Below are 24781 nucleotides of genomic sequence, written 5' to 3'. Positions count from 1 at the left end.
TTGTTGCAACAGCCCTTTTAGCGTCTCTGACAGCCTTCCTCTGGTTCAGCTGAAATATAGTCTAAATACCTTTTGCTCACAACCAGAAACTAATCAGCTGTTGAATTGGCTTGCCACTTCCATTTCATAACATAAAAATGTGGGGGTAACCAAGCGTTTTTTAAAGTTATTGATCTTTTTTAAACTTTTACGGTACCCGTTACATTTTTTTCCTGTAACCTCCCCGGTAAGTAAAACATTTGCGTATTTTGCACTTGTTTTGTGCGCGCCCTACGCCATCTGCAGGTACATGTTTACAGTCGGATTTCAGTATAATTTTCCACAGGAAACAGCTAGTTTTTCAGCTGGATGACGTTAACAGTTAGTGGTCAGCGATACCCTGCTATTTTGGTATTCTCTCCTGGTTTAAGTACAGGTTCATTAAATTTGATTTGGTCACAGTAGGAAAATTTTGCTTTCTTTTAGTCGTGTACTTGGTAGCGTAGTTGATTGCGTCAATGCCAACCCCAGCGCACGCATGGCGCCTAAACCATGCCTTGCGCGATGTGCGGAAAGCATGCGCACTAACAAAAGTAGGCACCGTCCATAAGATAATTTGTATCATTAAATTGTAAATGCAGTCAAACTTTCGATACGTGTTATTTGTAGTCCATCTCCTGATAATAAATGTCTTCCGTAAGAGAAAAAGGGTTAGAACTCGCCTACGATAGGACGTCAGTCAAATTGTTTACTTTACAATAATTTATTCATGCTTTAGCGTGAAAGGGTAAAGCTTAAATCAATATTGTTTCACTAAAGAGAAACTAACCATTTGGCCTTACATCTTTCATTAAAATTCCTGAACAGTTTGTAAGTCTGAGACCAATTATATATTCTCCTAGTAAACTTAACATCCCGACAAATAAGAAATCCTAAAAAAAAAAAACAGTTATGCTATGGTTATACCACATCTAAACGGTTAGTTTAGCCTGTGAAAATCAAGCGCGCTAGACGAAAAGCTAATATTAATTAGAAAACACAAATTGCGCCATTAGTTGGACGACTGAACGAAAAATTTCATTTCAAAGTCATCTTTATAAACAATTTGACATGTGGCTTATAACAAATCATTCTTAGGCATCGTGTGTCGTACTCTAAAGCAATAATATAATTGAAATACTTACCTCAGAATAAGCCTTGGTTTATACTGATAGCTGATAGCACATATGAAGCCACACATATGGGTGGCTTCATAGCTCAGTTGGTAGAGCATCGCACCGGTATCGCGGAGGTCACGGGTTCGAATCCCGTTGAAGCCCTGATTTTTTTTTTTTCAGGCTTCTTCTTTCCAATTGCTTAAATTGGAAAATTAACTGCGATGATCATTCTTCACTTTCATCCACAACCGCAGTTCATATATGAATTATTTCATATAAACTTCACATCATTTTACTCCTCACGGGAAGATATGAACTCGATTAATTGACCTCGCTCCCAATGTGTGGCTTCATAGCTCAGTTGGTAGAGCATCGCACCGGTATCGCGGAGGTCACGGGTCCGAATCCCGTTGAAGCCCTGATTTTTTTAAATTTTTTTTTTCAGGCTTCTTCTTTCCAATTGCTTAAATTGGAAAATTAACTGCGATGATCATTCTTCACTTTCATCCACAACCGCAGTTCATATATGAATTATTTCATATAAACTTCACATCAGTGTTAACTGAATGTAAGTGTGAAATCCTTCCCAAGCCCACAATATCAAGAGTTCCTTCAACCGCCCCTGAAATATTTCACATTTTTTCCATCCTAGGAGGCAAACTTGATACCTCTTCGGTTCCCGTGGATGGTTTTGACGTCTGGGACACAATTTCTATTGGAAAACCATCTCCAAGAACTGAGATTCTTCTGAACATTGACTTGGCACCAGAAGAGCAACTTTATAATGAGATGGAGTAGATGACCCACTGTACCAGGGCGCGGCAATTCGTGTGGGCGACATGAAGTTACTGATGTCATGTTCTAATTCAACATGGTTCAAACCGCCTGAACTGGGGGATATAAGTACCAAGGATACGGTCAGTAAAATAATTAAAGTATAAGCCCGGATATTGTAGAACGGACCATGTTATAACGCATCCTGTTAGCCCAGTGATCTGTCTATTGTCTGCTCAAACTTTCAGTTGAAACAGTAGCCCATGGGCTTCTGATTAGAAAGCGTTGCGTCATAACACATCAAGTGAAATTGTTTTGACCTGTTTTATAAGAAATCTACAAAACCAGTTAGCTGAGTGTGTATGCTGAGAAGCGTACCTACAGTTTGGTAAATATAAACCTACGTGAAAACATTCTTTTAATTTCATTGCCAGGTTCTGCTTGGCATGATATGTAAGAACTTATTTTCAGTCTTCCATGTTGTAAACGAAAATAGTACTTAAACTATTAAGGAATGATGTTAGTATAATTGTTTCCTTAGTTACGGAGAACTTATGCTTATAATTCGTGTCTTTTTCCTTTTTAGAATTTCCATAAGGCAAGAGGACTGATAAAACTTGCCCTTTATAACATTACTGCTGACCCTACAGAACACACAGACCTCAGCCAAAAGCTCCCGGATGTGGTAAACAAATTGCAAGAGAGGCTACAGTTTTACAAGCAGACCGCTGTACCGCCATTAAACAAACCGACGGATCCGGAAGCTTGGGTTGTTGCAAGGAAAAATGGTTGCTGGACACCTTGGAGAAGTTAGTGGTGCGGGGGTGGGGGGGGATTCACTGACTTGTTCTTCGTTTACCGCTGCACAAAATGCCCTGACTTGAAAAAATTTAATTTCCACTTTATTAAGGTATTTCGGTTGGCAGTGGGTTCGTTTGGTTAGATCTAACACCGCTAGTGTTCAGCTTCGCCAGCTCGCTTGAGCGATTTTAAAATTTACCTTATCAGCTACAATCGCAACTCCACTAACGGCCACCTCTTCACAATGGCTTCTTTCTTTTGGTCCCGGTGGACAGTCCATACATTCACTAGAAAGTTTAAGAAAACGGCGACGGCAACGGCAACGGCAACATCGCTAAGCAAAACGTTTAATGTGCAGAACAATAGCTGTGCACGTGCGTTATAATTCTTGGTACATTTCTTTGCCGTCCTCTGCAAAACAACAACGTGAAATGACCAAATTCTGCGTTGTGCAGAGAACGTGAACCACGACGGCTGTTTAAAATTTCTATTTCAAATTAATCGCTGTGTCCCAGATTCAGTTTCGCGATAGTTTTGACACTGATAAACAAAGTAAATGACTTTAGAATACCACGAGGTTCCTAGGTAAAATATAAATTCATTTTTTAATCGACGTTACCCTCAGCGTCGCCGTCGTGATTACTTAAACTCCCTACTGTTATCTTAAACTGTTTACAATGCCCACCTCTCCACAACGGCAACGGCCACTAAAACGCGTCTCGATTGTGCTTCGTGTTTATATGCTAAAATACGGCCTTTTTAAAAAAAAAATAGTTACACCCCCGACTGAAAAAAACATAGGCACGCAAGGCGTGCAAGAGTTATTTTTTTGTGAACTATAAGTCTCGGAGATAGGAGCATTCATGGAACTGTTTACAGTACTGATTTGGTTGATTTGACAAGTTTTTTTGGTTGCGATGTACAGCAAGAAAGAAACTGGGAGTTTATGATGTACATACGATGTTACATCGGTAATGGTAAGGTAACTAAATAGTAAGGCCCTGTTCGCACTAAGACGAAAATTTGAGTTTAGCGTTTGCAAAAAAAATGAAAATTTTGTAATCACCAATTTTGTGTTTTCGTAATCCTGTTCGCACATGAAGATGCGAAATTTTTTTTTAAGTGACGGATGTCAGTTAGTAATTTGATCAATTGACTATCAAGATGTCGTGACATGTCTTAAAGGGGAAGGTTTCATACTTGGGGTTTTTTCTGTTTGTTCCCTTTTTCGTGTTTTCTGTGCTTCCAGTAGCTGCAGCAGTCGTCTGATCTTCAGTGGATGTTACTGATGTGAATGCTGTGTTCAGCGGATGTGGATGCATTGTGAATCCTCTCGAGTTGGCTCCGATGGAAACTGTAAGAAGTACTGCTGTTGCGTAGCGATTTGGGAATCATAATAACTTTGATTACCCTGATCTTGATCTTGGTAGCATTGCGAGCCATAATAATTGAAGTACCATGGATCGATGTTGCTTCTGTGCGGATGCATCTAGCTCAATTAAAATGGCGGGAAGTCATACGGTCACGTTCGCTTCGTAATCCATATGTTTGATGACCCAATGACGGATGGATGTCAAGGAACAAAGGATTTTCTCGCCTGACAAAAATTTTTACAGCCTCCAAAGCTAGTCGACGGAATCTTTGAACTTTCGTTGCGCTTGCAAAAATTTTCGTGGGTTCAAAATATCGTCCGCACTAGAAATGGCTGCGTGTTGACAGATTTTTTGGCAAATCAAACAAAATTTCGCGTAGTGCGAACAGACCCTAAGCCATAAAATGTTTGACTGAACAAACTACAGTAATCTGACACGTCTCCAGATTAATGTCGATACCATCTTATTTTCTAACGGCAATTTGATTCGTTCTTTGATACAACCCACACTATGATTGGTCTGACACGCGCACATGCATAACTCCCTCACTCACCGATCACGTAGCCCTTCCCCCGGGGGGGGGGGGGGAACTCCCTTATATGGGCTATATAGGTCTGTGCGGTCCCGAAGAGTATGGTTTTTCAACCGTTTTGGTCATAGATAGGGTATCGATTTTAGCTGATTTTCGCCATTTTGGTCATAAATAGGGTACGGTTTTTGCACTCTAGCCTTGATATGGGTATGCTTTAAGAAGAGGCCAGTTTTTCATCATTATCGAAAAGAAAATCAACAAAAGCCCTTCACAAATTTATATGTTTACGGTAATTTAACATTGGTTTGAACTAGGGAGCTAATTATAACGCAGGTCTGAAACAGGGTTTTGATTTGAGGGTCAGGTCGTAAATAGGGTTTCGAATTTTTGGTCAGGTCATAAATAGGGTAAGGAATATCGCAGATTTTGGTCATAAATAGGGTAAGGGTTTTGGGAAGCGGGCCGCACACCCCCAACCAATTTTTCTGGGAGTACCCCCTCGGGAGCCCTTCCAGCCCCCAAGAGGAATGTTTGCTCAAAAATACTCAAGTTAAGAGAACTTTTCGCATTTTATACGAGTAGTAAGTTTACCCTTTTTTCACAACACAACGCAACAACACTACTTCACCGAAAATTTAAAAGAGAAAAAAACCTCTCTGACACGTTGAAAGTCTGATTTGATTAAATTGTACTTTAACTTGGTGCCACACAGTCTTCAAAGAACATTTGAACAGTTTTCATACTTTTTACCTTTAAAAATATCGGACTGAAAAGAATGTCATAAAATGCCCATCAAATAAAAATATTAAACTGCTACTGCAGAGACGTAAAAACACTCTAGAAAGGAAAGCTTCTTTTTTGTTTAATATCCTGGGAACAATAGCCGATAACTTGTAAGCTCTAATTGAATTTACTCCCATATGAAAAACAAAAGTGTCGAGTTACCATTTGTAACTAAAAATAGCAAACATCTCGTGGGAACAAGTCGCGACGATTCGTCAGCTCTAATTGAATTTACTACCTTGTGAAAAACAAGAGTGTCAAATTACCCATTGTAACTAAAAAAATTAAAATATCTCGTTATATTTGCATGTAATAAGAACAAAACAATCGTTACCTGCACTTACTATTGTAAACATTAGAACTGCTTCAAATCTAAATAGTCTCGTCTCCTCTAAAACATGTCCTAAGAACTAGAACCGACTATTCGTGACCTCTAATTGAATTAACTCCTTGTGAAAAACAAAAGTATCAAGTTACCCTTTGTAATTAAAAATAAAAATATCTCGTGCCATTTGCCTACTAACTCATGAACTGCTTCAAAACTCAAGACTCATCTCGTTCATAACTAGCCACCATTACACTGAAAATTATGCACTCTAAAACAACCCAATGTACGTATGTAACTGTCACACTCCACTCCAAACCGGGCTAAAAATCACAAACCGGCAACAAACACGTCACTCTTTATTTTTCAATTACCAAAGTCCTTGCGTTTATACATACCTTGTGTTTCTCACGTACCATTTACCTTTATAACAAGAAATCTGATTGGCTGTTCATAGTAGATCCAATCTGATTGGTGTGACATACATACATCTCTCACTCACTCACTCACTCACTCACTCACCCATTGACCCGTCCATAACATACCCGACGCGCCGACTAAGAGGTATTTTTTTTACAAAAAAATAACTCAAAAAGGCGTGGTATAGGGGGATTCATGCTGACGTCATTTTTTTTTACATATTTGCTCATTAGCATACGGCTTTGCGCGCAGAAGGAAACATGTTAGATATGAATTGACTCCAGGCAGCTAAAGAGCTGGTGAGTGTATGAAAATACATAGTGAAATGTTAAGCTCCTTGGGTGTATTCAAGGAGATAGTCTTTCAAAAACTCCAAATTAAAGTAGGTGGCAAGAGCGCTAATGAGCTCATACATTCTTTGTAAAATTGCAGTTTTTAAACCTGTTTTGCACAAAAAGTATGCAATAAATCAGGCTCATATTCATTGGCAGAGTTAATCGTATTATGACCTTTTAATATTCAGAACTGACTTATTTGTAGCTCCATCAGAAACTGATTCCATATGCTAATGAGGCAAATATTGTAAACAAGGATTCCCATATTACACGCCTACCTCCCCATAACGGCCACCTCTCTTTTTTTTTTTCCTTTCCCTTCCCCCTCGCCCATTTATCCACCTCACAACTTCTCCCTCGGTAAATTTCCCTCGCCCCAATCCCCCCAGTTACCAAATCCAAGATGGCGGTCTAATACGAAAATGTGTACTCGCGCGCCAATAATTAATACGCCTGCACTTTCCTCTGTCCCCACAGAGAACTTTACTGCTAGCATAGCACAGGAATAAACGTCACCTGTTGATCATGTTAGCTGGATTTTAACCAGTTTTTGATTGGCAACAATTATGACATACTCGACATAAATGGAATCTTGTATTTACTTTATTAGCTTCAGATGATCACGGTACGGAATATTAAATTATTTTCATTCACTACACCATTTGTTTTGGATTCAATTTAAATTTTTCCGCCAACGATAACAAACTGCTAAATACTGTACACAAAATAAGTTGAGGTAATCACCCAAGATCTCTGTTAACAAACGTTTGGTGCTAAAATTGAATGGACCTTAACTATCACGGGTTTGGGAGCGATCGTGACGGCTTGGCAACTTGTACGCGGCTTACAAGTTCGCAGCGGAAAAAATATAACAGATATAATGTATAAAAAATTACAACGGTGACTGAACGCTTTCTAGCACAACTACACCCCTCAAATTTAGTTAAAGCAATACTATGCCTCGTACATTGACTTCGCTATTCATAGACTGTTCAGAATTCGATTGTTACCAAATGTTATTTGCCATCGGATTCCCATACATACACTGTTATTTCTGACGCGTATTGCCTACCCGTCAAGATGGCTTCCAAAAAATGATAAGGTCTATGCACTGCGGGATTTTTTTTTGCAAAGTAATGAAAAGGTGCGGTTAATAATCTCGCTCGTTGGCATTTATTTTTAGATTAGAACCACGATATCACTGGATCATATCCAAATAATTATTAAAGAATATGTTTTATTTAAACTTAAGATCATGTCGTTTCATGTACGCGTTAAGAGTACTACATGTATTATATTTCTTGGAAGAATCAAGGAATTTCCTTGAAATCTAACTAAATTTTGTTTTGACAGTAATTTTTACAGCTGCAACGATTTAAAACTTTTTTTGTTGTATTTTATTAGCCTCGTCGTGCTACAATAGAAAAAAGTAAAAGCACATTTGTACGAAAAATCAATCAAATGATCACGGTACCGAATATTATATTATCACTGATTCACCAAACTATTGGTCTTGGATTTCAATTTCATTTTCATATAATCCCTAACAAAGTACTTAATATTGAGCCCAGAATATTGTAAAATAATCGCTTAAGATGTCTGTTGGTTCTTAAATATGCTCGCTTCTCGGCAAACTTTTGGAATAGAACTCAAATATCGATGAAGACGCTTTTTTAACTGAGGATCGTAGCCCGGAGGACTATCCAGAGTCTAATTCCGTTGCCAGAGCCCGCGCGTTGTCGGTCAGCGTTTATTTACCGAACGGCCAATCAAAAACCTGGACTAGGAAATCCTAAAACCGGTTTTTGGGTATGTCTGCGTTCAATTCAATAATGGTTTCTGAACATACGCAACAACAGTAGCTGGGGTGACTAATGCTGGCTCATGTACTGATTTCCCCCGGATTGCCAATCAAAAGAGCGCGGCCACTCGAAACAAGATTCTACTATGGAAAGTAATGCGAGGACACCTATTATTTCAGCTCCTCCTCTGAATGTGCAAATGGGCAATGAAGTCCCTTGGGACATCCTCCTCGGGCGTGATTCCGACACATCCTGGATTTATATCTGCTGTTGTTGGGAGACTGAAGAGGAAAAAATGTACCTGTAAGACACTGGACACATAAATTCTGTCAAGGTACAATAAAAGTCACACCTAACAGACCTGGGCCTGGTTGTTCGAAAGCCGGTCAACGCTAAACTAGGATTTAAAGTTAACCGAAGCGCTATGCCAGGATTATAAGTTAACTAAGCGCGAAGCGCGCAGACCATAAATCAAACAGGAAAAATGAGGATCAGTAAGTTACAGTCTGTACGGACCGAGAACAAGAGGTTACTAAGATATTGACTGTATCTCTACGGTGTGTCAGACGGGTTCTGGAATGATTTCTATTCGCAAGGAACGGCTTCAAATTTCTCACGCACGTCGAAATCAAAACGAGCCAATTTAAAATCGTTGTTAAGTCGTTAGCACGTTTTAAAGCACAATTTAAAGTAAACGAAAGTTTTAAAATTTTACCTGCTGTAAATGTTATTAAAGAGCACTTGGCGGTAAATCACAGTACATTTTGGCAACAGAAACAGCTTTAAATTATTAGCGGGCCGTAGAGTAGAATACGGCCCCCTAAATTGACCGGTCACAGCGCGCGTAGTAACTGCGAGATATTTAAGCAATAGGCTTATAAACCACGCGCGATGTTGGAAAAACACGAGAAGAATTCGTAAATCACGAACCGCAGGCGAGTGATTTACGAATTCTTCTCGTGTTCTTCCACCATCTTAAGTGGTTTATCAGCCTGTATACCATAAAAACTTGTGGTCTATTGCTTTTATTATAATAATTCAGAAGACACGCGAAATTTCCATGAGTTTACTGGCACAATAAACCATAGCTGATTGACCAATCAGAGCGCGCGTATTCATTTAATTATTATATAAAATGAAGTTCAATACTAATAATAACTGGAAATCACTACTTGAAGGAATTTTAGTTAGAATTCTATCAAAACAATAATATTAGACTATTTGTTATCCATTTCCGTGAGGTGACAGTTGATTCAGCCCTTAGCCTCGTCAACTATCACCCCATGGAAATCTTGAGCTCATAATATTAAACAGAAGCAAACAGTCAAAACATTTGATAACATTAACCAACCTTTAAAAACTCAACAAGTCCTTGAACCACAGAATACACTGAACTCATAGCTTGTTCTAACTCATTCCACTCTGGACATGCTGCTTCTGCAGAAGACAACCAAACAAAGGTACATTATCAGAAGTGTAGCCAGCTTTTGAAGATGTTGTTGATCTGGCTTAAGTGGGTGACACTCTGGATATCTGGAGGCAATTTTTCAGATAACTCCCTAGAAAATGTTTTCTCCTTAACTTCAGAGTGATTTTATGTGTACTTCAACAGAAATTATATTTCAGAATCTACTGTATATTTCAGTTCCAATATTCTAAAATTTCAACAGGCACAAAATGGGCCAATTTTGACTCATTGCTAAATAAGTGCACTACCTCACAAGCAGTGGTTGTATTTTGACAGCACCATAGTCTATTCCAGGTGTTCAGTTGCCTGGAGGAGGCTAACAGCACCCAAATTTTAAAATTATTTTATAGAATTAATTCTAGTTAGCAGAGAATTGTCCAGTACATTAGTTTTCTCTTAAAAATGCTAAATATGTGCACTTGACTTTAACGGTATAAATATGATTCACTATGATTTAACCCTATTTGATATACCTTTGCAAGAAAAACGATGTTGGTCTGGAGGGGGAGGGGATCCCATATAAAAAGGACGGGGGTGCTCATACAAAATTTGAAGAAGAATCCCCAAGAGGTACCGATATCCTGTTTTTTTTGGGTGTGGCTTGAAATTCTTTTCCCCCCTAACCCTAAATGGTACTGTGAAAGCTCCAGCTTTGGACCTTTTGAGGCTGAATACCCTAAGAGCTACCAAAACCTCTTTTTTAACCCTTAAAAGGTAGGGTGAGCCCCCCCCCCCCTATTCTTTTTTATGTGGGAGTATCCTTCCCAGGGACGTTAGATAATATTGCCAATAAATATATTTTCAAGATCGTTTAACTTAGCTCTAGTCACTGTTAATTGCAAGAGGAAAGGTTGAGGGTCAAACCTGTAGAGGCATCAATCTGGGACAGCAATTCAAACTGCTTTTGCATCTGGCAAAGATTGGCAGGATCCCCAGATCTCTGAAGAGAAATGATGAGCTGCTCAATGCTGTCAGAAAACGAGGCTGGTGATTGTAGCTAAAACAGAATGAAATGCAATGGATTAACCATGGTTTAATTTAGAAATAACACTGAGATAGAACTGCTGGGAATGCAATCCAGGGACTTTAAAAAATCAACAAGTCACCAGTTAAGAGTTATCAGATTATCTGCCCAAGTGTGTTAACTGTTTATTATCGTAAACCATCAAAATTTGCAACTAGCCAATCAGAAACCGTGTCTACTGTCCTGATATCCTGCAAAATGAAGGCCTAATTGACAAGATATTTTAGTTTTAATTTTCTTTTTTGATTTTTTTTTTTTGATGTGCCAAAATAGAATTACAGTAAATTTGATTAATAAATAGCAAGGCTTCCTGACATGATGGCTGGATTTAGGTACAACATACCTAACCATACCTTTTTGGTATGCTTCAGGCTTGTTTGATCTTGTCATGGTTATTTTGGCTCAACCAAACTGGCCATGATATCAAGGCTTTTTGACACGATGGCTGAATTTTGGTATGCTTTGGTGGCCTTGGCGGGGGTCTTTTGGTATGCTTTGGAGGCCCGGGGGGGGGGGGCACTGCCATATATGGGCTATATAGGTATGAGCCGCTGTGAAGGGTATGGTTTTCAAGCAGTTTACTCTAGGATAGATTTTATCGAGAGTAAGGAAACCAGGAAATGCCACTCAAAAATATGAAAAAGATCAAATATGCAAGTTTAAATTTACGCAAATCAGCCTCAACAGTGTTGATAGATGGGGGGATTTGGGGAGTTCACTCTAGGCTGAATTTTGGTATGCTTTGGTGGCCTTGGGGGGGGCCCTTTTGGTATGCTTTGGAGGCCCGGGGGGGGGGCACTGCCATATATGGGCTATATAGGTATGAGCCGCTGTGAAGGGTATGGTTTTCAAGCAGTTTACTCTAGGATAGATTTTATCTAGAGTAAGGAAACCAGGAAATGCCGCTCAAAAATATGAAAAAGATCAAATTGGCAAGTTTAAATTTACGCAAATCAGCCTCAACAGTGTTGATAGATGGGGGGATTTGGGGAGTTCACTCTAGTATAGGTTTGCAAAATTCAGCTGAACTAGCTCTGGTATAGGCTAAGGGTTCCAGGGTCCCAGCAGCACATCCCCACCCAGAAATTCCCAAAACACCCCCCCCCCCCCCCCGGGTTGGAGACATGTCAGGCTTGTTTGATCTCGCTATGGTAATTTTGGCTCAACCAAACTTGCCCAAATACAAACCATGTCTCAAGCAAACTCCCCTGAAATGTCATCAAAGCATACCAGAAATTAGGTAAATTTAGGTATAAAAATTTTTCTGATTGTCAAAGTCTTATACATTTAGAACTGACACGGATACGGCTGAACTACTGGTAATACATTTTAGAACTCAGAGGTACATGTACATTATCTAATCCATCAAATGTTTTTGCCCGCATGTGATTAGTCTAAATCAAATGACTGAACGTGCCCTAACTTTCCAAGTGATGAAGGTAATTAAGGTTTAAGTCTGCATATCAGCCAAGTGGCCCATCAGATGAGAGCTCATCCCTGTCTCTGTGAGCAGGAAGTGACAAGGAGTATTTCTACTTCCCCCTGGTTGGGACACTAGTCTATCGCAGGGTTACCCCCAGCATTAAATTCACCCATACCCACTTATACACCTAGCTGGGTGGAGAGAGGCACTGTGAGAGGAGTGTCTGGCCCAATCTTGAATCCCCAGCCAGGGCTGGAACTTGGACCGCTCGATCTGGAGCAAGCTCACTAACCTTGAGGCCACCATGTGATATTCCCCAATAATTTTAAAAAAAATTAATATTTGCAGGATAATGAACGCAATAGCCTCCATTTGACTTTAAAAATATACTCAGATATTTGTCCTTGGACATATCTGCTCCTTAAAGCTCACAGTTTTTATTGAGCTTCACTCCAAGAAAACTGCTTACTTCTCAGAAAAGCTCTTAATTACCCCAAAGAAACAGAATTTACTAGTAGTTTGAACATTTTGACTGTGTTTACTAGGAAATTTAATTTTAGAATCTACAGTAATAGTTACTCAAATTATACTTGCTGATACTAATCAACAGAAAAAAATCCAGTTTGCAATTTATAGTTGTAAAAGATTTGGTTCCTCTGATATAATTGAGTTTCAAACAGTGCCATGACTCCACTTACAATTCTCTCAACAAAATTGTTACTAGTTCTCAAACCTTGTCAATAATTGACTGCATGTGAGACTTGTGATCTTGGTCACCATACAGCAGTGAGGACCACTGGTCTGGGAAGATGTGCAGACCTGCTTCTGTAGCAATTTTTACTATCTGTGCATCATGCGTCTTCCGCAAACCATCATATGTACGACACTGATACAAAATAAACATAAATTTTTAAAAGAGGACATTATGCTTTACATAAATTGTTAATTGCTACTATTTTTCTTAATTCATTTGAAAAGTTAAAATAATTGGACAATGAGCTGGAGGTTTCTTAGTGGGCAATCAAAGTCGTGAACCAACTGTCAAAGTCAATTAAGAAACCATGAGTGAGCTGTCTATTGTTTTAGCATTTAATTTAACCCACTGACAAAAAAGTCCTTATTTTATAAGCATTGCACAAATGCAAAGTAAAAGCCATTTGCAAAGATTGACCAGCTTCTCGTACAGTGCATAGATCATTAGATCATGGTCAATGATGTGTAGCCAACACGATGTCAGACTCAGTATATTTACCTGCTGGTCAGTTAGTTGGTTTTGCTGTACCATTTAATTAATAGACTGCACTTTCGGAGTTTAACCCACATGGGATGACAGGAGAACACGAGAAAGGCCCAGTGGGAGGGGGGGCTCTCTCATACAACAAGAATATGGATGCTCACCGCACTTTTAAGGGTTGAAAATGCAGTTTGGTACCTCTCAGGGTGTTCAGTCTCAAAAGGTCCACTGCAGAAGCTTTCACAGTACCCTTTAGGGTATTGAGCCAGTAAAAACAAGGAGACAATGTGTTGCATTATAATTGGTACCTCTTAGGGGTGAAAAACATCTCAAGCCACACCCACAAACCAGGATCTTGGTATCTCTTAGGGGAGAAAGGCTTGTAACTCATGAACCATTAAACCAAACCAGTGAATAATGGTAATGAGTGCTTTGATTATCTCTGATCTTGGGATGGTTACTATAACCCACAATGGACTATGCATTGAGTCTTGGCCCAAAAGGGTACCTATTTCAGGTTGGATCGATTCAAAATGGTTCAAATTTCAGTTAAAATAATGGCTGATTCATCAAAGGGTGATAAAAGGACAAGGGCTTGAATCTCAGTGCAGAGCCTTAATCCCACATGCAATTGAGCCCCTGCCCTTTTGGGGATTTTATCCTTAAGAGTCCCGAGAAAGGCTTAATCTCACAATGAAGTAAAAACACTCATACTGTACCTGCTCGTCTAGCTGAAACAGAGCTGATTCATTGTCTTTTCTCTCAACCTGAGAAAAGTCTTAGCATTAACATCGATAATAATACGTTCTTATATTACAAAATGTAGCTCACGCAGATTTAACTAACAAAACTTTTACAGTAAGAGGCATTAACATTAAAATTTTTAATTAATGTCATGATAAACATTTTTTAACTTTAGCAGCCAAGGGCTCAGCTGGCCCACATGTACACAGAATGGTAGATGTGAGTATACTCTTTGAGTAAATAACTCTGCTAACATTTACCACGACTAAGTTAGTTCAGCAGGGCCAATAACTAAAATCAACCAAACAGATTGCTTCATTGCTGCATTGCTGGTCCAATATTCTCTAAATACAGAACCAGCACTGTCCTCAGCGGTACATAAATGAATGATCCAGCAGTACTTACTCTTCAGTAAAGATTTTCTAAAATTTTCAGTCATGAAATAAATCTCTTAATTAGTTATTAGCCAAGCTTGTTCAGGACCGTACTGGGAGAATATCAGCTGTCAGTATTTTTTCTCTGACCTGTAATTTGAGGTTACTCAAAAATAACTGGCTCTTGGTCATTAAGCACAGATCTTGAGCTCACTGCACTCGGTCTCTAACCATAACCTCTGGACAAATCATATTTTCCATCCATTCCTGAGCTTCAGTAAGTACATACAATGTAACTACATCTTTACTATTTTCTCGTAAGCATTCAAAATAGCAGAGTTCAACTTAATTCAGTGATGGAGTACAACAGGGTTTGGACTTCTAACTTAATGATGTTTGAATTCCAGGTTTTCCAAATTAAAAATAATTCCAGGACCCAGAACTCAGACTTTTTGTGTTATAAATGTTTTTAGAAAAAATGCCTTTTTAAACTCCAGGAGTTTCCAGGAGTAGACGGAAAATAGACCATTTTGAGGAATTTTCCAGGGAAGTGGTAGGAGATTTTACAAATTTCAGAGAGCAGTTAACTTAACATAGTGCCAATCCTGGTTCATTAAGATTATGAATACCTTAAAGCATGATGCCCTGTACAGCAACTGGACTACATGACCAATGCTTGCTTTGGAAGCTTGTGGAAACCGCGATTTCAGCTTCTGGACCACAAACAGAACTAAAACTTTCCTAGACAAAGCCTCTCCACCCTCAAGAGCCAACAAAATTAGTTTTAAAGCTTCTTCTTGCATTGCTGGTCCCAGAAACTGACAACCACGATCCCGCATAGCAGCCCAGAGGTGGGAAGGCAACTTTGACTTGTTTTGATGCAATAGCACAAGCTCTGTTACAGTCCTTTCCCCGAGGCTTCTGGCAGCACAAATGGCCCTCACTCGACCATCAGGGACAGCAAGCTGACAATTAACTAGAGACACAAGCTTTCGCTGAATTGGTCTTGAGAGGAGATTGTTTGAAGAACCCTGATTGCAACGATTACTTGTTCCACTAGCTGTCTCATTTGCAGCACCAGTGAAGGGCTTTAACAACAATGCAAGCTTCTCAATACAATGTTTGGATGTTCTGTATTGAGCTGCATTGTGTTGTATACTTTCTATGGGGGGGAGTTTGTCTTCTGTTATTTCCACTCCAACTAGCTGAAGCAAAGCATAGTTAAATGGAAGCTTGGAGATGTCAGTATCAGTATGAACGTGATCAAATGGACATTGTGTTTTAGACAGCTTTGACAAACAGGAAATACAAAGCGTGTGTCCACATCCCAAGGTGACTGGTTGCCGATTGCAGTCGTCAAATTGATAGTTACATATAGGACACAGGAGAAATTCTGTCCACTGTGAGGTTTGAATGGGCATGACTGATATCAGCTATTTTGCAGGTGATATTTGTTGCTGGATATGCATGTAATTACCACAAGTCTCCTGGGATAATAAAAATAAACAGAACACTCTTTAAGGATGGTGCGCACTAAATACAAAGGTTTTTGTGCCAGATTAAAGGACCATGTGGGAAAAGCAGCTGACCTTCGCAAGGGCTATTGGAATCCACAAAGAAATGTTGGGGTAGCCACGCATTTTTTCGAGATAATTAGCCTTGAATCTCAAAAAATGCTGACATCAGCATTTTCTGAGAAAGGAAGGAGAGGATGTTTCTTCACAGATTTCCTTCGAATTAGCCTTTACTAACAGAAAAGTGCACACATTTATAAAGATCTTAAAACTGCATGGTAAATGGTAGCATGAAAATCATTTTTCCTATGTTTTTAATAACAAAATTGTTGCAACAGCCCTTTTAGCATCTCTGACAGCCTTCCTCTGGTTCAGCTGAAATATAGTCTAAATACCTTTTGCTCATAACCAGAAACTAATCACGTGTTGAATAGGCTTGCCACTTCCATTTCATAACATAAAATGTGGGGTATTACCATGCATTTTTTAAAGTTAATTTGATCTTTTTTGAAAACTTTTACGGTGTCCGTTACATTTTTTCCTGTAACCTCCCCGGTAAGTAAAACATTTGCGTATTTTGCACTTGTTTTGTGCACGCCCTACGCCATCTGCAGGTACATGTTTACAGTTGGATTTCAGTATAATTTTCCACAGAAAACAGCTAGTTTTTCAGCTGGATGACTTTAACAGTTAGCGGTCAGCGATATGCTGCTATTTTGGTATTCTCTCCTGGTTTAAGTATAGGATCATTAAACTTGATTTGGTCACAGTAGGAAAATTTTGCTTTCTTTTAGTCGTGTACTTGGTAGCGTAGTTGACTGCGTCAATGCCAACCCCAGCGCGTATGGCTCTTGAACCATGCCTTGCGCGATGTACAGAAAGTATGCACACTAACAAAAGTAGGCACCGTCCTTAAGATAAATTGTATCATTAAATTGTAAATGCAGTCAAACTTTCGATACGTGTTATTTGTAGTCCATCTCCTGGTAATAAATGTCTTGTGTAACAGAAAAAGGGTTAGAACTCGCCTACCATAGGACGTCAGTGAAATTGTTTACTTTACAACAATTGATTCATGCTTTAGCGTAAAAGGGTAAAGCTTAAATCAATATTGTTTAACTAAAGAGAAACTAACCATTTGGCATTACATCTTTCATTGAAATTCCTGAACAGACCTGAGACCAATTCCTGAACAAGTCTGAGACCAATTATATATTCTCCTAGTAAACTTAACATGTCGACAAATAAGTAATTCTCAAAAAAACACAACAGTGATGCTATGGTTATACCACATCTAAACGGTTAGTGTAGCCTGTGAAAATCAAGCGCGCTAGACGAAAAGCTAATATTAATTAGAAAGCACAAATTATGGCCTTAGTTAGACGATGGAACGAAAAATTCCATTTCAAAGTCATCTTTATAAACAATTTGACATGTGGCTTATGGCAAATTATTCTTAGGCATCGTGTGTCGTACTCTAAATCAATAATATAATTTAAATATTTACCTCAGAATAAGCCTTGGTTTCTGCTGATAGCTGGTCTCTGGTGACGAGAGAGAGAGAGAAGTCTGGAAACGAGGAAGTTCGACAAAGAAGTCTGGTTACGAGGAAGTACTGCAAAGAAGTCTGGGTATGAGGAAGTACTGCAAAGAAGTCTGGGTACGAGGACGTTCTGCAAAATACAAAAAATTACGCAGTCGGTTTTGGTAAGCATTTCCGCAGTGTGATTGCCTCCGGGCCGGATACCATTTCTGGAAGAGAATTTATAGAAACCTGATCCATTGTGAATACTACTATAACATTGAAGGTTAGTATTGCATAAAAGGGTTTTAACTGAGATGAAACTCCAGGAGTGGCCCGCTGAAAAGGAGGGATTTGGAGACAACAAATTGCTGAATTTGGACAAGATGGCGGGTTTGGAGATATTTGACTGATGAAAGTGTTTAGGACTTTAATTTCTAAATTAACGAAATTGAGGCAGGCAAGTTTTAACTTTAAAGAGAATGATTCGACTTTAAAGAGTTGGCCCGGCTTATGAGCCATAAATATGCAAAGAGATTGCGAGTGCAAAATGGGATAAAACGCAATATTGAGTAGGAAAATCATTTATTAATTTTTGCAACTGGAATTAACGGGACATGTACGGGATATTTAGGCCAAAAATTAACGGGATATGGGAACCCCCTGATGGGGCTTCAATTTGAAATGCAAGGGTCTGCAAATGGTTTAGCTACAGGCCTAGCTAGAGTGATATGATAAGCTAAAGTGCTTATTTTCCCTTTCTTAACTCTAGATCTGAAGCTGTGATTTTCTGCAATGAAGGACTTACTTAAACTGATACTTCGATCAGAGATAGTGCTTGGACTCATTCCATATCTTGCACTTGTAATCTCCGACTTCGCAATATTTGGTTTTCAACAAAGCATTAATGCAGATGACAGAGAAGTATTCAGCTGTGTCCCCACATGGAATGTTTCCACTGAACAGCGCTGTTATGACAACTTCACTTTAGATCTGGGTGTAAAATTTTATGTTATGTTTACATTGGATGGCGGTTTATTTCCCGTTTGGATAATTACCATGATTCAAAATACAAGGTACTTGTGGAAGTTCAAGCACAATCGAATGATTCAGAATGAGGAGTCACAGCAATCAGTTAATTCACCACTCAACTGGTCACCAGACAAGTTCAGGAGGAAGCAACTGTTGTCCCTGGGTGTTCAACTTTTTTGTGTTGGCCTATCAACAATATATTTTTGTTTTTGGTACAATTTTATAGAGTCTAAATATGAATTTAGTTCACCTCTGGTGTACAAGTGTTCACTTTATTCAACTGACCCAACACCAGTGCGATTCAACCAGACCTTCTCCTGCTACGATCAACATTACGAGGGAAAAGCAGATTTCAACATTGCCACTGTTGTCATTAAAGTATTTGTTATGGTTCTCTACATGATCAACTTCATTTATGTAGTAAAGACTGAGGCAAATAAACTTCTGGACAAGTTACTTGGAGATTTCGTGGAGGCTGGTGGAAGCATTAATCTACAAGGTGAGACTATCAATTTGCACTGTTATAACTTTTATGTTTTCTTTTTTTTTAATTCTCCCAAAATTTCTCAAATAAGTACTTCCAGGGCCAAAATTTGAAATAAGTTCCCCACCCTCCCCCCCCCTCACTTTCCCCCCTTTTGTGAAGCTGATTCTTAAAGAACAGGTTGATGTAAGTTTCAAAACGCATCCAATCAATAATTGCCAGAATAAGAGGAGATGTTACATTCCAAAACATCTCAAGCATGTAGGCATATTGGAAACAACTGAAAACAATCATATAGCTTCAGCAATTTACCAAAACACCTTCAAACTTGGTTAACAATATAGAACATAAAGTTAACTCATTGTTGGTTTTAATGTTTATTAGTTAGGTCTCTTGACCTGTAATCAATGTTTGATTGGATTAAAGTTAAATTGGAAATGGCTGAGGCAAGCGAGCTGCCATACAACAAATTTTATATGTGTAAATTGAAACGATATGGTGTGCGGTAATTGTCTTGTTGTCCGTTATATGATTTGCGCTGGAATGGTTGACAGTGGTTCAGTATCGTTTATGAGATGGAGTGGTTTTCAATTGAGTGTCGAAAGCAATCAGGCAATTACCTGGGTTTTGGTTCTGGTTTTACTAATCAGTTTGAGATTGGCTGAGTTAGTCTAATTGGTAAGTTGGTTTGGTTTTGGTTTTACAGCACTCAACTGAAAACTACTCTAACTAGTGAAACAAGTCAATTGTGACATATTTTGTCTCTAAAGAGAAAAAAATATGAAAATGTCCTTTTTATGAGAATAAAAACTCTCACCATTCCATGCACAGATCATTAAAGTTTCTTCAAAGAATCATTGATTTCTGATATGTTGCTTATTAACCATTCTCGCCCCATTTGAGGATTTCCTATTGCCAAGATTATGACATCATCAGAAATGTGACCACCTTAACAATATCTTATTATGCGATTTAGGGACACTAAATTCCTTTTAATGTTCATTTTGATCTGGCCTCAAGGCAAAAAAAAAAAACATGAATGTTGTTTTCAAAGGAATAAGTCTTAAACTTCACAGGGGGTCTTAACCAAGGGATAAGCTATGCCTTAAGATGCTTGAGCAGGTTTCTAGGGGTGGAATGTTTTTATATGCATGGGGTCAATGCTGGATGGTATAAAGACCACATCATTTAATTCATAGTCCCTTCTTACAGAGGTACAAATTGATAATAACTGTGATACATGCCAGGGCAGATCTAGGAATTCCTGAAAGGGGGTTCAGTACACCTTACCTTTTGACACCACTGCATGGATGGCAAGCACCCACAGGCACAAGCCTCTATATTGGGCTCCCTGGCTGTGTGTCTAAAAAAAAAAGTTCTGATTTAACCTTTAAATCACCATTTTCAGCATCTCTGACACTTGAAAAAAGTTTGTGAAGGTATGATATAACCCCTGGAGCTTCCCTTTTAATTACCAGAAAATCCAAAATAATAGTGTAGTACTAGTTGCCAAACTGGTACATTTTCTTTTCCTATCTTGACAACCAGTAAATTGGTGTAAGTGAAACAAACCACCTTTATAACACCATTCAGTACCACATAGAACTATTTTGTGATCAAGTGGAACAAATAACAAATAAAATGCTACTCTGGGAGGGGGTGTCAACCCCCTAAACCCCTCCCCCGGATCCGTCTCTAACATGCTCCTTTCACATTCATATAGTCACGCAATGATCTGAACTAACACTCGCGTAACTTTTCAAGGGCCTGACAGGTTGGAGGAATATGAGAGACATCACTCCAGGTTCTTTATCATCATATATATGTAGATGAAACCTTTTGCATATAGAATAATGTCCCTATTTCGCTTAATCAATTAAGTGTAGGATGTAACGCATCCATGAGGTAAAAGGTAACGCCAAGAAAATACGAAAGCAACTATGCTATGAAAGCCATGCTGATTCTGCTAAACCTTGGTTAGGCTATATACATGTAAGACAAATAAACTGACTCCAGAAATTTCACACACACAAAAAAATATAGATATCAGTAACATTGCTGACTGACTGCGATTTTATCCCAAAAGCAGTGTCAACTTAAACTCTACTACTATTTTTCTCAGTTAAACTGAATTTCACGAAATTATAACCAAAGAAAGAGTATTAAAGCGATCACTTTAAAGCGAAAACGTTATGACCCAGATTAAAGTTTGCCATATACCAGTATCCCTGACATTAGGCCATCTAAAACTTAGTACATATTAATCTAATGTTTACACTGATACAACCAAACCCGTTCAATAAGTCTTGTTCAAACAGGCTTTAAAAGTACGTTTCTTTTTTATTCCCAGAAATGCCATCCTCAACAAGATCTGGAGGTTACGCTAGGTTACGCTCCCCTTCAAACGGTTCGTTATACAGAGATGAAAATGTGGATGGTTCAGAGAGGTACCCGATTGACACGTGACTGTTTTCCTTTCTCTCCTGGGAATGGGAACTACACAAATGAATAACAGACACAGTCAGCGTAATATTGAGAGCTAAGGTCGAGTCTGTGTTATTTAGTAGCACTTTTTAGGCTTACCGAAACGCTGTTTAGTCAAACCAGAGCGCTATTTAGGCTAACTGGAGTGCTACTCTAGCTATCGAAATAATAATAATAGTAAAGATACTCCTGTCACGCGTTACCCGTTACGTCGTTACCCTAACAAGTAACAAGATTAGTTGGTTTCCTTTTAAATAGTCATTATGTGTCATGATACACAAGACGGCTTTCAATTTGAAGGAAACCTTCATTAGACTTACTTTACTTCAAAGCTTAGGTGTTATGAAAACAACAACAATGAAAAGCAAAGACCGGATCGTTTTTAAGAGTAACTTTTTGTACAGACTAGTTTTCCTTCTCAATAGTCATGTCATCATGATATTATTATGTCATGACAGTCCCCGATTATGGCTACTGGTCATGATTCACGAAACTGCTTGAATTTTAAGGCAAGCAATTTTTCATCGGAACGTGTTAACATGTGTATGGTTTGGCTTTTCACTTTGAGACCGTTTATACACAGTTATATTTTCCTTTGAAAACGTGCAGAAGTAGGTTCATTGCAGATAGATTTTTTAAAACATGATATTAAACTTTTGTAGGGATTTCGGAATTCAACTGCATTAGAATTTCACAGAGTAAAGACAGCTTCTTGTTTTGGTCACGTGGTCGGGGAACGAAGGGGAGCTGCTTTTAACATTGTGTACATCAGAGCACTTTTCTGCTTGCTTTGAGAAATTGTAAGATAATGATTAAGTGCGCGGGCGTAGCCAGGATTTTTCAAAGGGGGATAGGGGGCGTCACACTGTGTCAAAGTGAGGGCACTAACTAGATTGTCATGTTGTTTTCGCCACCTGTTGTAAATTGTTTGCTTAAGAAAGGCTTACAAAAGGGGGGGTCACGGGCACCCCAGGACCACCCCCCCCCCCCGCCGCAACTCCTAGCTACGCCCCTGAAGTGACACTATTTTGTAACTTGGGGTTTGAATAACACCGGTGGCATTTTCTGTGATTGTCGAGACCACAGATGGAGAAAAGTTTAAAGGAAGTACAATGTAGATTTACTTGTGGTGTAATATTTTATGATTGCCCATATAAATAATGATTGATGAATGTTGTGAGACCATGCCAGTATAAAGTTTAAACGTACCAGAATTACATGAAACTTGGGACGTCTGGACACATTAGCCTCGGAAGTGTTTCGTCTATGAGGAAAAATACTACCTTAAACACCCTTACAGTCAGTTTAAAGTTTAGTTTTACTTAACAAAGTTTGAGTTCTAGGTTTTGAATTAGTCTAGATATCACAATAGCCGTTTACCGCTGTTAACTTTTCGCATTTTGCATTACCTTGTAGCCCAGCATGACTGTGAGGCAATTTTGGGCAATTTTGTAGGTTCGGCCCGATCACTTTGTAATACAAATGAGAAAAGTTAGTGAAAAGAGCTACCGATGTATAAACTATATTCAATCTATAACTCATTTAGAAAATAGCCCATAGAAAAAACGTGCGCTGATTGGCTTAAAATCGTTTTTCTTTTGTTACCTCGATAGAAACATCCTTGCATACGGCGGCTGCGCCCGCAGTACGAGCGGCAGGCAAAAGTTAACTGTCCTACCGAATGGACAAGATAATAGCCTTTTTCTTCGCAGCTAACAAAAATAAAGGCAATGCTAAAGTTACTTTGGCCTCTTCTAATAGTTTACTTGAGAATTCCGGGTTGAATTTCACGAGTAACAGCATATTTTGTTCAAAATAACACAACAATAATATTACCCTACCTGGCGACACTCGAACTGCGAGCGAGGTGCTGCCGGCGCCAAATTGGAAGTTTAATTTGGAGACACAAAACGTCTCATATTTTTCACTTTTTTTTTTTCACTTTTTTTTTTCATATTTTTCATATGGCTTTTCCATATGGTTTTGGGAATTGTAAATTCCTTTTCGTGAATATTTAATGCCATCTCCAGTGAGAAAAGTTGCCTGATTTCAACGCTATTCCTGATTACTTACACTGACGTCAGAACAGAAAAGTTTTTCCCTCCTGCTGAATCCTGATTGTTCAGTTCCGATTTCAGGCGTACCAGCCGTATGGAAGGATAGAGCTGTTGACGTTATAATGGCGCGAGCGAAGAGAATCTACGTTTTGATGATCAAAGTAAACAAGTTTTCTCTTTTTTCGTCTAGGAATTTTATGAACGAAATAGAAAACATGTTCTCCATGTTTGTAGCAACTTTCGTGGAAGTTTGGGAGAACTTGAAAAAGCTGTTCCCGCACTCATTTCACGTTGTCCCAAGCTTCCACTTGTGTTTCTATTAATCCATTAGAATATGAGCTCGAGAATTCATCACGCATAGAAATCGAGAGCGAATAATCTAATTGTTTGAGTATAAATCTTCTAGTGTTTCAAAACTTGATCTAAATCGTCTTCACAGACACTTCGAAAACGCCGATAAGCGGCCTTCATTTTGTTAACAAGGGCACACTGCTACGATACTCACTATCTATCACAGAATACAGATAGTGAGTAGTGTAGCCAATCAGACAACGGCATTCCGAACGATAGTAGATAGTAGATCTAGATTTATACTAGAACTCGATAGAAACACCGCGCATGTTTTCTATCTCTTAATTTCAGCTTTAATTAAAGATGATTCAAGTGATCAATATAGTTGCACTAAGATCAGGCTCATTTACTATCACCGTAAATCAAATCCAATGATTATGTTTTAAATACTTATTCAGCAGAGGCATGTTTTAAAAAATGCACGTAAAGCGAAGCTTTCACGATTTATAAGAAGGCAGTTTAATTAAATAAGTTGACATGTAAGAAATCTAAAGAAAGATATCAAGAGCAAGCGGAGAAAAGATTGTTAATCAGAACTGAAGACCTAAGAACACATTTAAGGATTGTAAATAAGATATGATTAAATATTTTTAATTAAAAAGTGTCGAATGCCTTTTACGTTCAGTTGAGTTTGCCAACGACTGAATTACGTGAAAAGTACTCGAACTTATTACAAAGAAATTTTACAGGAAAAAGGCCAATTCAGGTTTGTTTTTCTTTTGGACACTTTACGACCTACTTCACAGGCTTCACAGATACCCTATCTCCCTTGACCCATTGACACCTGTG

The 24781-nt window shown here is 38.7% G+C and overlaps 4 protein-coding genes across 4 annotated transcripts in view; 2 read left to right on the top strand and 2 right to left on the bottom strand.

Annotated features, from left to right (window-relative positions):
* Positions 1 to 24781, bottom strand: part of LOC149107014 (uncharacterized) — a 104648-nt gene that overhangs the window by 16182 nt on the left and 63685 nt on the right. The gene's annotated exons all lie outside the window — the stretch shown is intronic.
* LOC149107023 (arylsulfatase B-like) lies at positions 1544 to 3182 on the top strand. The gene is made up of 2 exons (XM_089296429.1): positions 1544 to 2053; positions 2497 to 3182. Exons 1-2 carry the CDS (start codon positions 1976 to 1978, stop codon positions 2722 to 2724), a joined length of 306 nt encoding a protein of 101 aa, XP_089152555.1. The 5' UTR covers positions 1544 to 1975; the 3' UTR covers positions 2725 to 3182.
* LOC149107022 (roquin-1-like) lies at positions 7061 to 17651 on the bottom strand. Its single transcript, XM_089296426.1, has 7 exons — positions 17570 to 17651; positions 15178 to 16035; positions 14150 to 14197; positions 12930 to 13082; positions 10614 to 10746; positions 9633 to 9718; positions 7061 to 8562 (listed from the first exon to the last, which is right to left on the bottom strand). The coding sequence occupies exons 2-7, from the start codon at positions 15967 to 15969 to the stop codon at positions 8452 to 8454; spliced, it is 1323 nt and encodes a 440-aa protein (XP_089152552.1). The 5' UTR covers positions 15970 to 16035; positions 17570 to 17651; the 3' UTR covers positions 7061 to 8451.
* On the top strand, positions 17740 to 24616 carry LOC149107021 (uncharacterized). The gene is made up of 3 exons (XM_089296428.1): positions 17740 to 17870; positions 18357 to 19115; positions 21451 to 24616. Exons 2-3 carry the CDS (start codon positions 18380 to 18382, stop codon positions 21564 to 21566), a joined length of 852 nt encoding a protein of 283 aa, XP_089152554.1. The 5' UTR covers positions 17740 to 17870; positions 18357 to 18379; the 3' UTR covers positions 21567 to 24616.

The sequence above is a fragment of the Orbicella faveolata genome, unplaced genomic scaffold, assembly GCF_042242905.1.
Source record: "Orbicella faveolata isolate gen_17 unplaced genomic scaffold, um_ofav_v1 contig_27, whole genome shotgun sequence".
In the NCBI taxonomy this organism is placed as follows: Eukaryota; Metazoa; Cnidaria; class Anthozoa; order Scleractinia; family Merulinidae; genus Orbicella; species Orbicella faveolata.
Note: the sequence above shows the minus strand (reverse complement) of the source record. Positions and strands in the feature narration are given on the sequence as shown.

Bases quoted from the DNA above. Each gene is read 5' to 3' on its own strand.
- LOC149107023 (XM_089296429.1), top strand. From the start codon at position 1,976: ATGAAGTTACTGATGTCATGTTCTAATTCAACATGGTTCAAACCGCCT. The intron at 2,054-2,496 runs GTCAGTAAAATA...TTTCCTTTTTAG, and splicing joins ATATAAGTACCAAGGATACG to AATTTCCATAAGGCAAGAGG.
- LOC149107022 (XM_089296426.1), bottom strand. From the start codon at position 15,969: ATGCCCATTCAAACCTCACAGTGGACAGAATTTCTCCTGTGTCCTATA. The intron at 10,747-12,929 runs GTTTGAGAACTA...ATTCTGTTTTAG, and splicing joins TGCAGTCAATTATTGACAAG to CTACAATCACCAGCCTCGTT. The intron at 9,719-10,613 runs GTTTGACCCTCA...TGTCTTCTGCAG, and splicing joins CCAGATTGATGCCTCTACAG to AAGCAGCATGTCCAGAGTGG.
- LOC149107021 (XM_089296428.1), top strand. From the start codon at position 18,380: ATGAAGGACTTACTTAAACTGATACTTCGATCAGAGATAGTGCTTGGA. The intron at 19,116-21,450 runs GTGAGACTATCA...TTTTATTCCCAG, and splicing joins TGGAAGCATTAATCTACAAG to AAATGCCATCCTCAACAAGA.